Genomic DNA, 16,742 nt, shown 5'->3' on the forward strand with positions numbered 1-16,742 from the left:
ATTTTTCTACTTTTCCTGTTTTTCTCCTAACCTGATTGGCTGAGACACATTATAAATACCCTTCCCTCTCTAAAATAAAGAGTTATTCCCTCAGAAGTGGCTCGGGAATGATTTTTGAATCTGCAAGCTCTCTACTTGCCTGGGATTTGACTTCAACAGCCTTACTTACATAGAGCCAGGAGTAACTCAGTGTTGGGCCCCAAACCAACAGAATAAAAACACAACGATCCCCTATGAACACCTTTAGTTGTGAGGAAACCCCAAGAAAGTACAACAGACATGGAGGCCTGTGCACCCCCACTGTGAGCATCCCTTCCTCAGCAATATCATTGCGAGCAGCCATATCTCAGCCAGCACAGGGGCCTCACCTTTTTTGCAGACCAGCAGGGGGCCAATAAGACCCGAGCAGATGTCTTTAGGTGCATCGATGTGGGAGTGGTACACCCAGGTAAGGCAGTTGGCATCAGCCGGTGCGGGTGCATATTCTTCTCTCACTGGCCACACATACGTGTAGTTCTTGCCAGGAGGAACCATGTCATCATCCTTGTTCCTTCCGGACGTCCCGTCTGGGTACAGGGCTCCTAGCAAGAGAAGAGAGACACTATGAGCCTCTAGAGCAGGGGTCCTCAAACTTTTTAAACAGGGGGCCAGTTCACTGTCCCTCAGACCATTGGAGGGTCTGACTGTAGTAAAAACAAAACTTATGAACGAATGCTTATGCACACTGTATATATCTTATTTTGCAATGAAGAAACAAAACAGATACAAATACATAGTTTGAGGACCACTGCTAGAGACACCAGGTCAGTGTTAGGCATGCTGGTGGGCCAGTTCCCGACAGCCAGGGCAGGTGCTCCAGGCTACGTGAGGTAAATAGAGGCCTTTGAAATAGTTCCCATTTAATCTGTTTTCTCATTGCCTTTCATCTGGCTTTTCCCCCTCACCCTGAGGAGAGGAGTTAGTTTTGGATCTCAATCAATGGGAGGCAGGAACACTGAGGAGCTGAGCTGCCATCTAGGCTTGTGGTTCCATGTGGTGGAGTGACTGGGCTTGTGGGTGAACAGCTTGTGGTGTGAGTTTTCTTGCCTGCTATAACCTTCTTCTCTGTGTGGATCACTTATAGCAGAGAACTACAACCAGACCAGCATCTCCTATTTTCCTATGTGGGATAGGATTCCCCTTTCCTCTTTGCGTGTCATCCTTGCGCAGGGGCCATGCTAATCTTCTCTGTATCGTTCCAATTTTTTAGTATATGTGCTGCCGAAGCGAGCACCCCTTTCCTCTTTGGGGACTCTGGAACATCCAACCTGTAGAGCTTCGACTGGCACCCAAACAGAGACATGCATGCTCCACAGAACTTGAGCCTCCCTCGCAGCACTGAGCCCGTCAATGGACTCTGGCCTGATCGGAAGGGCCCAAACCTTCCTTAGACCAACGAAAGAAGGGAGAAGCAGTGGCTGGTTAGCAGGAAGGATACCTGAAGCAGAACAGGCTTCACCTGTACACAGGGTGGGCGGAACCTAGAGTGGGCAGGATATACGGGGGCCAAGTGAGGTTTGGGCTCAGAGGACCCACAGGACCGAAACAAGCAGGCAAAGGCTTAGCACGCTCCTCCCATGAGGAAGGCCGAAGACAACAGGGTTAGCAGGCTCCTGCCCCATCTCAAAAGTGTCTCCTGTTCCTTCTCAAAGTTCTCCCTGTGGCCCCTCTCCCTCATCAGGGCCTGGTATGAGAGCTCAGCCCACCAGCTGATTCAGCTCTCCCTTCCTAACCCAGTTTCAATCACAGCATGAGGACCCTAGGCAGTCCTGTCCCTGGCTCCTATTGCTCCAGCGATGAAGCACTGAGGTGTCCATCACAGAAGAACAGGCTTGGCCAAGCCTTTGGAAATTTCTGAGCTCCCTGCACTCGGTCACTTTAAAATACACTCACTGTGAGAGACAGGCAGTCCCGGCTGCAAACTAAAGGCATCCTAGTCCACAGAAATACCTCAAGAAGGAAGCTCACTATCAAAACAGAGACCAGCAGGGAAGAGGGAATTTCAGGAAGGGGTATTTTCTGTGATCCAGGGGAATGAAGGAGTTCTGCAGGATGTAAGGGCCATGTCTTGGGGCAGTGGAGTCCCTGGAGCAGAGGGAAACAACCTATCAAAGTATAGATTCTCTGAATACTCCTTTCTTTGCTTCAAAACATTCCTTAAAATCATAAGGTAAAGTATTAAGTGCTTTTATTGGGCTTTTATGAGCCATTTAACACAAACTGCAATATTAGGATAAAAGAGGGAATGGGGATGAAGCTTCTCTATTTTTACCAGGACTATGTTGGTTTAAAAATGTGTCCTGGATGGGGCCAAAGTAATGGGGCAGCATTGGGGCGTTTGCCTGGCATACGGCTGACCCAGGATGGACCATGGTTCGATCCCCTGGCATCCCATATGGTTCCCAAGCCAGGAGTGACTTCTTTTTTTTTTTTTGGTTTTTTTTTTTGGTGGGGGGGGTCACACCCGGCGGTGCTCAGGGGTTACTCCTGGCTGTCTGCTCAGAAATAGCTCCTGGCAGGCACAGGGGACCATATGGGACACCGGGATTCAAACCAACCACCTTTGGTCCTATATCGGCTGCTTGCAAGGCAAACGCCACTGTGCTAGCTCTCCGGGCCCCCAGGAGTGACTTCTGAGTTCATAGCCAGGAGTAACCCTGAGCGTCACCAGGTGTGGTCCAAAAATTAAAAAAAAAAAATGTGTCCTGGGCTGGATTAATAACACAGTGGGGAAGGTGTTTGCCTTGCATGTGACCAACCAGAGGTCAATCCCTGGCATCTCATATGACCCCCTGAGCACCAGCAGGAAGGACCCATGAGCACAAAGTCAGGATAACCCCTGAATGCCATGGGTGTGGCTCAAAACCAAAACACAACAAAATTGTGTTCAACTAAAATGTACATTATAATCACAGGACAAGTAATCAGGAACTAACGCAAATACACATAGTTTAGAAAAATAAAGAAAAATAGAACTATTATACTAAAAACAAACAACAAAAAACACTTAAATCAAAGAAAGCAGGACCAGAGGAACAAAAAGACAGAAGGCAAATAGAAATTACTTAGACAGGGGCACATTAAATCAAACCAATAACAGCACTCACAGAGCTGAGAGCTCTCAGGTCTCCAGTTCCAGTGATGAGGCTGTGGGGATTGTCCAAAGTCCCACTGAGATGTGCAGTGGACACCTCAGACTCAGAGACAAAGGCACAGCCATGCTAAAAGCAAGAGATGGAAACAGGTGCAAGGTGAGGGTCTTCGTGGCCTAGGGCAGAAGATGAGACCCTCTCGGAATACAAGTCTCACTACAGCAGAGATAATTCATTATCAAAGAGGCAATGATGCTCGGAGGAGACGTGACAATCTGCCACTCTGAGGCCTGACCAACGGGCTCCACAGACAGAAACCAAAAACCTGCATGTGACGGTTCGATCCCTGATGTCCCAAATGGTCCCCCAAGTCAGGAGTGATTTCTGAGTGCATAGCCAGGAGTAACCCCTGAGCGTCATGAGGTGTGACCCAAAAACCAAAAAAACAATACAAATAAAAACCAGCACATGGCTGCAAAAAATGAAAGATGTGACTTCTATTTTTGTTTGTATGTTTGTTTGTTTATTTTTGGTTTCGGGGGTCACACTCGGCAGAGGCGCTCAGGGGTTACTCCTGGCTCTGCACTTATAAGTCGCTCCTAGCAGGCTCAGGGGACCATATGGGATGCCAGGAGTTGACCGGGGTCCACCCTGTGTTTGCCTTGTGCTATTGTTGCAGCCAGAAAGATGTGACTTGTGTTTTCAGCACTGGCAAGAGGAGAGTTCTCAGCTACATGATGGCTGACCCTGTGTGGCCCTCTGCAGAACCCCATTATGCTTTTTGTTCTTTTTTTATTTTGTGAAAGGGGACGTTAAGGCCACACCCAGGGGTGCTCAGGACTGCCTCCCGGCTCTGTGCTCAGGGACCACTGTAGATGCCACTTGGCATTGTGTGGGAAGCTGAAATCTAACCCAGGCCAGCTGCTTGCACATAAAGCCCCTCAGCTCTATGTGGCTCTCGGACCTAGCACCGAGCTGACCGGAGATGGTCTGGGACACAAAGCTGTGTTAGCGAAAACATCTTGCAGAGAAGAATCAGAACTTTCATACAACTCTTCAGGGGCTGCAACTGGGCCCGTGGAGAGGCAGGGGTGAGGGGCTAGCAGAGATAGGGCAGAATCCAGGGCCTGCTGGTGTGGTCGGCTCCCAATGAGAGCCCAGCCTGTGATCTCTTTGTCTGGACAAGCCTGCACAACACCACGGGGGTTCCTGGTGGGACGAGGAGGTGTTTCCCTCCTTCCCCCTGCCCCAAATAAGCACAAACACCTTTTCAAAGTCCGAGTAGATTCTAGGAATGAGAACACAAGAAGGAAGGAAGGATCCGGCCTTTGCTCTGATCTTGGACCTGAGACTTTGGGCAGAAGCAGGAATGTACGTGCAGTGCCACAGTCCCCAGTGTCTGCCACCAAGTCACTCTCATACCAATATCTGGCCAAAGCCTGTGCCAGGATAGAGCCAGGGTCTCATGATGCCACCTCTCAGCCACAGCACCTGGTTGTGACACTTCTGGGAAACACTGCCGTCCCCCCCCCCCCAAACTAAGCTCCTGAGCACTGGCACTGGCATGGCTCCAGACACAGCCCGGGGGAAACTGCCAGTCAGGACTGTGGCCCTGAGGTGTCTGTGCAGAGACAGGACTCTCACATGACCCAATGAAGCAGCAGAAAGGAGCTGTGCGCCCTGGGCATGCCTGCAGGGACATCAGGTCTGACCCAAGGAGGGCAAGAAGGTGGAAAGTGAGGGAGCAAGAGCTTCCAGGTCAAGGGGTTGGAGAGGCCTGACCGGCGTCTCTGGTACCTTCTGAGTCTTTGTTGTAGAAAACTCCGTGTGGGTGCAGCGAGTAGGGGCGGGAAGCGAAGTTCCTCAGGTGGATGACAACTACGTCCCCCACTTCAGCCCTCAAGATGGGGCCCAGGAAGCCCAGCCAGGGCGGCTTGGGGATCTCCGTGGAGTAGGAGTCATCAGTGTAGCGCCTGTACACGGCCTTTTTGTAAAGGCGACCAATCCTGTTGGGGCCCCGTTCCAGGAACAAGGTGGCAAGCCTGCAGGGAGAAGGGGAAGGTGACAAGTCAGTCGCAGCGTGTCCCCTCACCAGCACCCCAGTTACCTCAGGAGCAGCACCCAAGGCCCCAACTGCTGAGGAAGAAGCAAGGCCACAGCCAGAAGCCTGCAGCTCTCAGAGCTGCCCAGGGTGTCCCTATGTGCAGCCACCTCTTTGGCAGGAGGCAGAGGTGTGGGAGAGCAGGGTGCCCCCTTGGCACCTCCTGAACACACAAGGAAGAGCTGCCCTGTTGGTAGAGGCCTTTGGGTTGGTCCTTATATTGCCTTCTAATTAGATGTCTCTCAGTTGGTTTAGTTGGTTTTCCTTTTTAAAAGATGTTTCCCCATTACCTCCTCATATGGCTTTTTCCCTTCCCCATGGGGGTGGGTTTTGTTTCTCCCAATAAAGTCTGCTTTGTAGGCAGAAGCCGCCATCTTGGCATATGGTTCCACATGGTGGAGCGACTTGCTTGTGGGTGAACAGCTTTCAGTGTGAGTCTCTGGCCTGCTATACTTTCCTAACTATGTGTGGATTATTTCCTGCGTCGGAATTGCTGCCTGACCTGCGTCTCTTGTCCTACCTGGATTGGGGGTATGAGGATCCCTCTCCCTCTCTGGGGATTGTGGAACATACTACCCCAGAGAGGGAGACCCCAGGACCCTCAGGGTGGCAATGACTGTCTCTCCCCACCACCGGCACAGAAGGGCCCAACCTGTCATGCTACGTGGCCACCCCAACCTGCAGCCGAGCCTCAGCCGTAGGCATTTGGGGCCAGTGAGGATAAAGCACCCGGCACCTAGGACAGTTGTAGCCCTGGAGCAGCTTAGGGGCACACAGGGATGGGCAGACGGGAACATGGGGGAGCAGCATCAGGTCCTAGGCTTAGTGCTCCAGGGGAAGAAGGGCTGTGCAGGGCCAAGGGGAGGGGTGCGTGTGTATATGTTTGTGTGCATATATGTATGTCCATGTATGTGTGTTCCTCACACTAGGACGAGAGCAGCCAGGAGCAATCAGGTCAGGCTAAGCCTCGAGCCCAGGAAGCAGGAGGGTGGAGAAGGCGCTCCCTGTTGCAACCCGGACTGCACCTGCCCTAATGACATTAATGGCTTTTTGTGCCTTCCCAGAGAGAGGTGATTCTCTTCACACTCCCCACGCCGCCTATGGGCTCCTTCCTTTGCATATTCAGCCACTCAAGTGAGCTTGCCTGGGGCCTGGGCACAGCATTCCCAGTGGGGAGAGAGACAGGAGCCTGTACCACTCCCTTAATATAAAACCCTGTACCCAGTCCCCTGCTGCCTCCCAAGCCAGCTGTTTGAGGATTTGGGGGTTCGTGGAACCTGCTGCGGCTCCAAAGCTGGGTTCTGCAAAGCCTTATAGAGAGTGGGAATGGGGTTCCCTCTGCCTCCTTTCTGCAGACCCTCAGAGTGTCCAGAGGGCTTCTGAGAGGAGACTCTTGCCTGGGTTCTTGGGTCCGGACTACACCCGGGTGCTGTTTAGTGAGCACCAGCCGGCCCCATTTCACTGAGGGGGATACCAAGGCAGGGACTTGGTGGTGACCCAGAAAGGGGGAGCCAGAACTCTCAGCCATGTAACCAGAACCCCACAGCTGCCCAGCAAGTCTGGACTCACTGAGCTGGGCCCATGAGATGCTTCTCTTGGCCTGACACCCCTCTGTTGACTGGCAGAAACTTTCTAGACGAAGCTCTGGACAGAGAAGGGACTTGAAGAGTGAGGTGGGCACTCTGTGCTGGCTAGGCCTGCAGGCCACTGTCCAGAAACAAGGAAGAAAGAGAGCAGGAGTCAGGGAAGAGAGAGGGGTGGGTGGGAGACAGGGAGAGAGAGGAATGGAGAGAGAGGGAGAGAGTTAAAAAGGGGGGGAGAGAGAGGGAGAGAGATAAAGAGGGGAGAGAGAAAGGGAGAGGGAGAGATAAAAAGAGGAGAAAGGGAGAAAGAGAGGGAAAGAGGAAGAGGAGAGAGAAAGAGAGAGGGAGAGAGAAAGGAGAGAGGGAGAGAAAAATAGAGGGAGAGAGAAAGAGAGAGAGGAAAGAGAGGGAGAGAAAGGATCTCAGGGAGTTGGGCTAAGAGGAAAAACCCAGAACTAAGATGGTCTCCAAGCCTGCTCCTCAGTTCCTGCTGTCTCCACTAGAGCCCGGAAGAGCCACTTCTTCCACCTGCCATTTCCCAGAATAGAGACAATGAGGACTGGCACTCCAGTAGCCTTCCTGTAACCAAGAAGTCCCTTGAGGAGTGAAGTACAGGTGGGTCCTAAACAGAAGAGAAGCACCATACATCTGCCCTCCCCACAGCCCCACCAGCAGCTCACCTGCCTCACTCTGGTCTTCTCTGATAGGAGGTAAAGACCTAATGACATCCCCTTTCTGGCCCTGTCTCCACCAAGAGATGGATGTTGGTAGACGAAGGCCCCTCTGAAGCTGTGCCCAGCCCACCAGGGTGCCAACCTGGTCTCTGGTCTCATGCCCTCACTCAGTGCTTAGAGTTCTGAATTCCAGCGTTTCCATTTCTGCACAGGATCCTGATTTTACTGCAGGTCAGAGGGTAGAGGCCATTGGGCATGGTGAGGGAGGACGGGGAGCAATGGGAGCACGTGGGACCCCGTGACTCTCACAGCATCATCCACAGAGTTCTGGGTGTTCATTCAGCCCACGTTTCTGCTCCTGGACAGTGGCTTTGTCAGACCAGGATGGCTTAGGACATGCCCTGTGGTTGAACAGTGCTCCCAACTCATTCCCTCTGCTGGCTGTCAAAGCAGGCCCATGCCTGAATGCCCCTTGGTACACCACTGAATCAGTCTCCCATCTTCACTAAACCCCGAGAGCACACACCCGGGGTCCCAATAGCTCAGCCGAAAGTGGGCCCCCCTAGCCCTGTATTCTAAGGGAGGGACAAGCCCCCCTGCGGTTTGCTGAGGCCACACACACTCAAGCAGGCGTCCAGAGCCTGAGCAGGAGGCCTGGGGTCAGGGCCAGGCAAACCCAAGGGGCCAGTGGCCTCCTCAGCCAGCAGAGAGAGGGGAAATTATTTTGCTTTTATTCTCAGACAGCAACGCTGCTCACTGCCACCTTGTTCTAATTTGGACCCTGCTGATGTGTTCAGGACAGCAACGTGACCGCCCGACTGGCCATGCCTGGCAGAGAGATGGTCTCATCTCTTCGGTCCCCAGGGCCATCCAACCTCTTGATCATGAATGGACTCTTGGGCAAAAGATGCTCGTCAGAAGACGAAGTCTCCAAAGTAACTCAACCGATCCAGTGGCCAAATCTTCGTGCCCCAGCTCTGTGAAAGATTCGTTTCATCCCTGGAGAAGCTAGAAAAGTCATATGGCTTTGGGATGACCCAGGGTAACAGGCTTGCTCATGACATCTCTGCTGGGAGAGTCACACCTGTGACCAAGTTTGCCTTGGGGTGAGACAGGACTTTCTAGAAGGTTCTAGTTTTGAGCTTTGAGGCCATATCTGGTAGTAGTTACTTCTGGTTCTGCGCTCAGGAATCACCCCTGGCAGGACCACCTGGGATGCTGGGATAGAACTTGGGTCAGCCACATGCAAGGTAAGTGCGCTCCCTACCCTGCTGTGCTATCACTCCAGCCCTAGAACATTTTTATTACTAAGGTCCCTGCTTACCCTCAGAGCTGAGCTTTCTCCTTGTGGGAGAGAATCAGGAAGTCCTGAAGGCAAAACCATCAAATCTGGTGCCTTCCTCTGCCCCAGGGACCCCCAGCCCCTCTGAACCTGGCAGTGCATCCTGGATGCAGCCTTTCAGAACCCCAGCCTGGCCTGGGAGCTCGGGGGATGCAGAGTTGCAGGCAGCACCGCCCAGGGGTGCAGGCAAGGCCCTTTATCTCATATACAACTCTGAGGGGCATCAGGGGAGACCAGGACTCAGGGCTTCCAGCTGCATCCTTGCAGACCCAAGAAGTGAGTCCTGCAGCTGTTTCCACTGCGAGGGCAGAGTGGGGGGCAGTTCTATACCCTCAGAGGCTCTGGCCAGGGCAGCTGCTGGACTTCCAGCCAGGGAACAACTGGCCAGAGGTGGGGAATTCAGTATTTGCTTGGAAACGGCCCCCGGACACATGCCTCAGGGCATGGGCAGGAGGAAGTGAGTCTCACCCGGCTGGCAAGAGCTCTGGACCCTCCAACAGACAGATGAGACTGTGCCCCCCCCAAAGAATATGAGATTCCACATTGGGGGCTTCTTCCTGGCAGGGGGCCACACTCCAGACTGGCCCCGAGCTCCAAGAACTGGAGCCAAATGCTAAAGCTATTAGCTGGCCCAGCAAGGAGGAGGCTGCACCCCAATACCCCCAAAGGACCCAGAACACCCCAAGAGATGTCTGAGGACATGGGCTGGAATGAGGGTGTGCGTGCGTGAAGCCAAGCTGTGGCTTCTCGGGGAACTTTGGCTACAAGGAGGTGCTGAAGTTTGCAATCTCGGCAGGAAGAAAGGGACAAGTGACTCTGCTCTCAGCTCCCTGGGACCATGAGCCATCTGGAGCTGCCACATGGCACCCGCTGGGCAAAGTGACGCCCCAGGCAGCCTCTCACCACCCAGAAAACTTCCCCTGAGTGGAACACTGCATCATGAAGACAAGACACAACCATTGACAAGAGTGGGTACTCCCCTCCCTCCTCACTCACTGAGCACCACGTGGGAAAGCCCAGCTCTCTCTTAGGTCTCTCGTACTCCGCCAGCAGAAAGAAGCACAGTACATGGAACCAGCAGATGCCATCAGAGAACCATGCCATGAAACACCTGGTCCACAGACGGAGAACATGGTCCCGTCTACTCCACAGACACAGAAACAGACACAGACACACTCCCGTCTGCTGAACAGACATAGAACAAAGTTCTGTCCGTGTCCTAGCTTGTTTCCATGGCTGTGAATGGCCAGACAGAGCAGCACGACGCCCTCAAGCAGACAGACTGGTGCTGTCATATCCCCAGGACACACCTGTCCTCTGCTGGCTGTCCCAGTGGGCCAGCCCTCCTTGGGCCACTCGGGTCAGTGCAACCCCACATTATCCAAGCAGGCAACTTCCTGTCATCTGTCACCCTGAACCAAGAGCAATGTGCAGTGGATGCCCTGGGTTCCCAGGGTTCACTCACTTGTCCTCTGAGAAGCTCTTCCCAGTGATGACGTCCTTGCCTTGGGGCACATAGTCCCAGTACTCTTCCACGATGCCCAGGTAGTAGGTCCTGGTCACGGAGTCCACGGGCCCTGGTAGCCCCAGGAAGACAAGGAGCAGGAGGCAGCCAGCCTGCTGCTCCGGAGGCATTTGTGGATGTGACCTGCCAGCAGCCTGTGCCCGGGAGCCGGGTCCCTCCCCCGCATTCAAGCTGGTTATAAATCAGGAATGGATGAGAGGAGGCCCCAGCCCCACCTCCTCCTCCTCCTCCTCCTCCTCTTCTTCCTCCTCCTTAGCTAGCTTGGGGTTGGGACTGGCTTGTGTAAGCAGACCAGCCCAGTGGGGGTGTTACCGGATGACAACAACAGGCTGGCTATCCAAGAAATGCCTAACTGGTTTCCAGATGCTACCCAAGCTCTGCACGCCTACCCTGGACATCCCGGGCCCTGTTCGTCACATGCATTCCTCCTGGAAGAACACGACAAGGTGGCCCTGGGCTGCCTCGGCCTTCACGCCCATGACCAGAGTGTGGGAACATCCGGAAGTGGCCCCAGCGGGTAGGTGCAAAACTCTTAGGGAACCACGGAGGGGAGGTAGGTGATGTCACCATCTCCGAGCTGACCTGTTTTATGAGGCGACATGAAACAATTGGTCCTCCTCATAAAGTCCCTAACTAGGCTGTAAAACTCATCGGCTCCCCGTGGCAGGCACGTCTCCCATCGGGGCAGGGGCAACACCCAAATCTCAATGATAGCATCAGCCCACCAGGCTTGGAAGAAGAGGCCAGGGGCTGGGCTCTGCTAGCCTTAAGAGTGGAAGGGCTGGAGGGTCTCTGAGGCTAACTGTAAATGGGGGAGGGGGAACCATGCTTCTACGTGCCACATCTGTGAGCTGCAACTTCGGGGGGACAAGCCCATATAGACCCTTAGGAGCGTGCCAGCTGCCCTGGAAGGAAGCAACATTGCTCACTGGGGGTTGGGGGTCTGGTTCCACACAACCAAAGACTGATCCTAGGGCCATGGGCACTGCGGTGGGGTGGGGTAGGGGTTGCAGGAAAACTTTGTGTCCATAAACGCTCATACTTGTATCATCATGTTACCGAAGCCATAATTAAAAAAAATTAATGTCAGCAAATCAGGAATAAAAGAAGAGTTTGTCACCCAGACGCTGGACTTTGACAAAAAAAAAAAATATACAGCCAAGATTGAACATAAAAAAAAGACAATTTAGTTCACTTGGATTGCAGCCAGGGATTGGATTCAACTAGATCATGTTGGTTGAATGATAAGCTTTCATATATTTTGGCATTTGTCCCTTTCTTGACTTTATTTTAAAAAGAGGAATAAGGCAGAAATGGCTACTCAAAGTGGCTGTTCAAAACTGCCAGTAGATGTGATGAGTCAAGGAACAGGACACATTGGCAGCACAGGGAGGAAAGCATTGCATATGGCAGGCCCAGGTTTGTGCATCCCATATAGTGTCCTGTCCCCCCATCTTAGCACTACCACGAGTGAACCCTGAATGCAGAACCAGGAGTAACCCCTGAGCCTCACTGGGTGTGCCCCAAAACAAAAATGAAAATTGGAAAAGGAAAGACTAAAACGGTTCTTATTCACAAATATCTATCTGTAGGAAACTTAGGAACATGTAGGAGCATGTAGGAAGCTACATCTATAGAAAAAGGCAGGAAGATGAATGAATAAGATTGTCATGATTAAAGCATATGAGATCAATAGAAAAGAAACCTGTTTCATCTGTAATTTGGTTTTCCATATTAAACACACAAACACAGACATGGACAATCATATATCAAATATTTAATATCATTTTAAGTAGATTAAAATGTTAACTACCTAGAGATAAATTTGACAAAAGATTTGAAAATGTATCTACTTAAAATGGCAGAATGTTATTTTATTTATTTTATAATAAAAACGAAAAAATATTACTGAGTGAAATAAATGAAGACTGACATGGCAAGATTATCATGTTCAGGATGAGAAGATTCACAGTGCTAATTTATTTTTGGTATTTGGGTTACACCCAACAGTGCTCAGGGGTCACTCCTAATTCTATGCTCAGAAATCACTCCTGGCAGGTGCAGAGACCATATGGGATGCCGAGGACTGAACCCATGTCAGCTGCATGCAAGGCAAATATCCTACCCGCTTTGCTAAAACTCTGGCTCCTAAAATGTTTATTCTTCACATTTTCAGCACATCACTTTTAAAAACCATATCAACTTTTTCTAGAAACTAAGATGCTGATCCTAAATATTGCAATGAAATTTTAAGTAGAAGAAATGAAAAGATACTAGGATTATGTGCTTCTAAAAACATATAAGATCTTGGCTTGAATAAATAAGAAAATATTTTAAAATATTAATGAATACCTAAAGATAGTATCATTTTTTTTTTGTGTGGGTAGGGAGAAATGTTTTGATTTTTGGTTTCTTCCAAGCAAATCTATAGATTTTCTTCAATCTTCATAAAAGTCCCTTTAGTTTCCACTGTGAAGCTCAACAAACTGAGTCAAATGGAAGAAGAAAGATCCTGGGGAAGCCGGATTCAATAGAAATGAAATGCCTGTGTTGAGAATGTCTAGAGACAGGAAGGGAAGCTTCAGTGTGGGAGAAATAGTCACCAGGACTCTCCTGAGAGAGACAGTCCTTCCAGTCAGTCAAACAGCAATGAGGCCTGAGAGAGAGAGTTCTTCAGACACACTGCAATGCAGTCCCTGATCAAAGCAGGCACAGTAAACACACCCCATATACACCTCAGCCCAGGTCCTCTGGTTTGTATTGTGAATGGGGGACATGGAAAAAATTGATTAAAAAACACACACAAAGAGCAGACTCAAAACACAAAGGGGCTAGCGTGAGAGTCTCTCAGCTCCCTGCTATCAGGAAATAATAGTTTGATGGGAGAGACAGACAGACAGAGAGACAGATAGTCAGAGATACAGAGACAGAGAGAGACTGAGAAACAGAGAGAGACACAGAGAGAGGAAAGACAGAGAGAGCCCCACATCAAGGCAGACAGAAACCTGGCATTCCCCAACCCTAGCTAGCTGGTAGCTGGAATTCCTGCTGGGAACCAAAGCCTGGTGTACCCTGGGGAGCCAGATAGGAGGGTCCTCACACAATTCACAGCATCTCCTCTGGTTCCGGAAGTGCCTGCCCTGGCATTATCAGACAACCAGAGGCACCAAGCTGCCCATGGGTCTTCCAACAGCTTCATTGTGATCCCCAGACCTGAGAAGTAGCCTTCGGCCTTGCAGTGGTGAATGAGTGAGGTTGGAGAGAGATGTGGAGAGACATGGGAGAGACATGCTCCGAGGCCCCGCACACTGCCTAGGCACACAGCTGCTCTAGAGGGCTGCGGGCCCTGGCAGCTTGGTTCCCCACATGGGGCAAAGGTAAGACCAAGGGGATGGTGAGCATGGGACACAAGCCTTCACCAGAGCCACTGGGCCAATGTGCACAGCTCTAAGAACAACATCTGAATGGAGTGAGGCAGGCAGTGAGGCCACAGGGTTGGCGAAGTCAGTGTCCACTCTGGAGAAGCTGGGCCTGAGGGGACCTGGGAAACGATCCCTTAAGCCAATGCTGCTGTGAACTGGCATAGCCAGACACGATGTGAACTGGGGTGCGTGTGGGTAAGTGGGTGAGTGGCCTGGGTGAATGGCAGCCGGACTCCCTTTCCTTCTGCCTTCACCTGCTGCTGGGCCATGGGAGTGTCCCCAACCCTGTGAGCGTGTCCCCACAGGTGACGGATGGACCAGTGAGACTCATGCTCTGAGCATTCCGCCCTTCTCCCCTCCAGCTTGGGCCTGCGCACTCAACAGCCAGCCTTGGAGGAAGTGAGCTGATGCTTTTTCCAAGGAACAGGGGCCCCAAGGAGTTCTGAGGACCTGGAAGGCCCCAACAATGACCTCTTTGATTGTGCTCACGGAAACTCCGCTCGGCCCTTAGAGGCTTGGCTGGTGAAAGAACATGTGTTCCCTGAGAGAAACTGAGGCACCAGGGACTAGACCACATTCATCAGCAGCTCCTGATAGAACAAGGGGGGGTGGGGGGGCAGAGGAGGGAGCCCCAGGGCGTCGGCAGGTGTGAGCCCAGACCACTGCAAGGAAGCTGGGCACAGGCAGGAGTTCTGGAAAGTTCCTTGGAATCCTTCTCTTCTCTGCACAATGTGCAAACATCACAGACTTTGGGGAAGAAAGCAAAGGGGGTGTCTCATGCCATGAACATGAACATGGGATTCCCATAGCACCCACATCTCAAAACCTCCATTGACTCCAGGCCAGGCCTCACACAGATCCCTGAAGGAGGCCTAGTTAGGGTATGGGGCAGCAAAGGCCCCGGCTGTGTCTGGGGGTACTTTTCATAGAGAATGTAGGTTGCTGGGGTGTAAGGTATCCCTTCCCCAAACTTCCTGTTTCCCTAACCTCTTCTTTTGAGATGTTAATCCCACCTGGATGATAAGACCTGCACACATTTGGAATGGGCTGGCTACTTTAAATAAAGAATAAAAGAGTCTTGGGGCAGGGGGAGGGGAAAGGAGCAGCAAAAGGAAGAGGAGAAGTAGCAAAAGAACCTGCTTGACGGGGGAGGAGGGAGATTTGGGACATTGGTGATGGGAATGTTGCACTGGTGAAGCGGGGTGTTCTTTACATGACTGAAACCCAGCCACGATCATGTTTGTAATCAAGGTGTTTAAATAAAGATATTAATTAAAAAAGAAGAAGCTGCTTGACAAAGAAAGCAGATAGCAGAAAGACTCGTGACAGAGAAAAAAGCCATAGAATAAAGCGAGCTGACTCCTACCCTTCATCATACCCGTCCGCCTAAGGGGTTAGAAACACAGTGCCTAGGGCGGCCTCACCCAACACGTGGATCTCTTATTTTTATATTTAATTCTACACTGGGGGATCGCAGAGGAATCTTTTTTTCCTGGAAGGGAACCTTGGACTTGTATCCAGTGGGAAGCTGGCAAGGAGCAGAGAGTTGAGATGTCAAGGCTCCAGGAGAGGCTTCAACCTGGCCAGGAGTGGGTGAAGGGCAGGTGCCCACAGGACTGAGCCGTCCTGAGTCAGGTGTATTCTGGGTGCAGGCAAGAGGAGTAAGGCCAATCTGGGGACAGCAGGAAGTGCCAGGGGCAAGTGATCGGGGACAGGAGACAGAAGGTGCTAAGAACTGAGCTCAGGGACTGGAGAGATAGCATGGGGGCAAGGCATGTCTGACATGCCTTGTATGCAGAAGGACATTGGTTCGAATCCTGGCATCCCATATGGTCCCCTGAGCCTGCCAGGAGCAATTTCTGAGTGTAGAGCCAGGAGTAACCCCTGAGCACTGCTGGGTGTAACACAAAAACAAAAACAAACAAACAAAAAAAAAACAAAAGTAAAAAGAGCTGGGCTCACCCATGGTCCTGGTTACACAGGGCTCTTTAGAGGTGGAGGAGTCCCCACATGTCGCTGGCCCACAAGCACCCTGGTCCCCAGACCATGTGCCCAGCTGTATCCCTGCCATTTATTCCTACCCCACACAGTTCATCTCAAGCCAGCCACACTGCAATCCCTGTGGGCATGTTTGCTGCTCACTCTGCTAAGCCCCTTCCCAACACTGATTGCCAAGAGAAGTGAGGTGCCCGCACCCCACCCTCTGCAGTGCTTGGGTGGCTCTCACCCTGCATGCCCTGAGTCCTAGCTAGTCCAACTTCTTCCTGGTTGGAGCATCTGTACTCATGTGGGCTCTGTCCACCCAAACACGCTCACCTCCAGCCCCTCATGCCCGCTGTTTCCTGGGCACTTCTGGGGCCTTGTGCTCTCTCTGTGCCTGTATAAACCACCAGGGGCACAGAGGAAGCTGCCCTTGCCCACACTCATGTCTCCTGCTTACCTCCCCACCTGACAGTCCCTGGCAGGCAACTCTGACCTTATTTGGCAGCTAGGGAAACTGAGGATGGAAGCAGTTAGAAGATGAAGGTTAATGACCTGCCCAGGGGTAGGAGACTCGCCCTGTATCTTGCACAGCTTGGCTCGGGTGTTGTGCCCTGGATTGGACTGGGCTGGTCTCACAGCCCTTCACCCACATGGAAACCAGCCTAGAAGTCCTCCGTGTGCCCACTTGACAACCCACTGCGATGACTGGTCCAGGCACCCCATGGGGGAGGAGTGGGGACCCATCCACAGAATTTTATTCCATCACTGGATAGATTTCCCTGCACTGAGTCAGCACCATGGCCATCTGCCCAGCTGGGAGTCCCCAGCCCAGCCTCTCTGAGGGACATGTGAGGGCACAGGAAGAACCCCAAAGATCCCCTCCTGGTGCTGAGATGCTCTACTGAGTTCTGGGGAACTCATCCTGCCCAGTGGGGCTTCTGCTCCCAGTGCTCCTCTGCCCTCTCTCTGCTCACCAGCTCC

The 16,742-nt window shown here is 51.9% G+C and overlaps 1 protein-coding gene and 2 non-coding genes across 3 annotated transcripts in view; 1 reads left to right on the forward strand and 2 right to left on the reverse strand.

The window, feature by feature from the left end:
- Positions 1-10,466, reverse strand: part of HEPHL1 (hephaestin like 1) — a 31,319-nt gene extending 20,853 nt beyond the window's left edge. The window contains exons 1-3 of the mRNA XM_049778540.1: positions 10,297-10,466; positions 4,929-5,173; positions 369-581 (exon numbers count right to left, since the gene is read on the reverse strand). Coding sequence (XP_049634497.1) covers positions 369-581; positions 4,929-5,173; positions 10,297-10,466 — 628 coding nt within the window. The remainder of the gene's footprint in view (positions 1-368; positions 582-4,928; positions 5,174-10,296) is intronic.
- Positions 1,165-1,273, reverse strand: LOC126017064 (U6 spliceosomal RNA). Its single transcript, XR_007498740.1, has one exon. It is a non-coding gene; the product is annotated as a U6 spliceosomal RNA (small nuclear RNA).
- A 2,543-nt stretch (positions 10,467-13,009) lies between the features above and the next one.
- On the forward strand, positions 13,010-13,135 carry LOC126016709 (small nucleolar RNA SNORA51). Its single transcript, XR_007498470.1, has one exon. It is a non-coding gene; the product is annotated as a small nucleolar RNA SNORA51 (small nucleolar RNA).
- Positions 13,136-16,742: the final 3,607 nt, after the last annotated feature.

The sequence above is a fragment of the Suncus etruscus genome, chromosome 8 (genome assembly GCF_024139225.1).
Source record: "Suncus etruscus isolate mSunEtr1 chromosome 8, mSunEtr1.pri.cur, whole genome shotgun sequence".
Lineage (NCBI taxonomy): Eukaryota > Metazoa > Chordata > Mammalia > Eulipotyphla > Soricidae > Suncus > Suncus etruscus.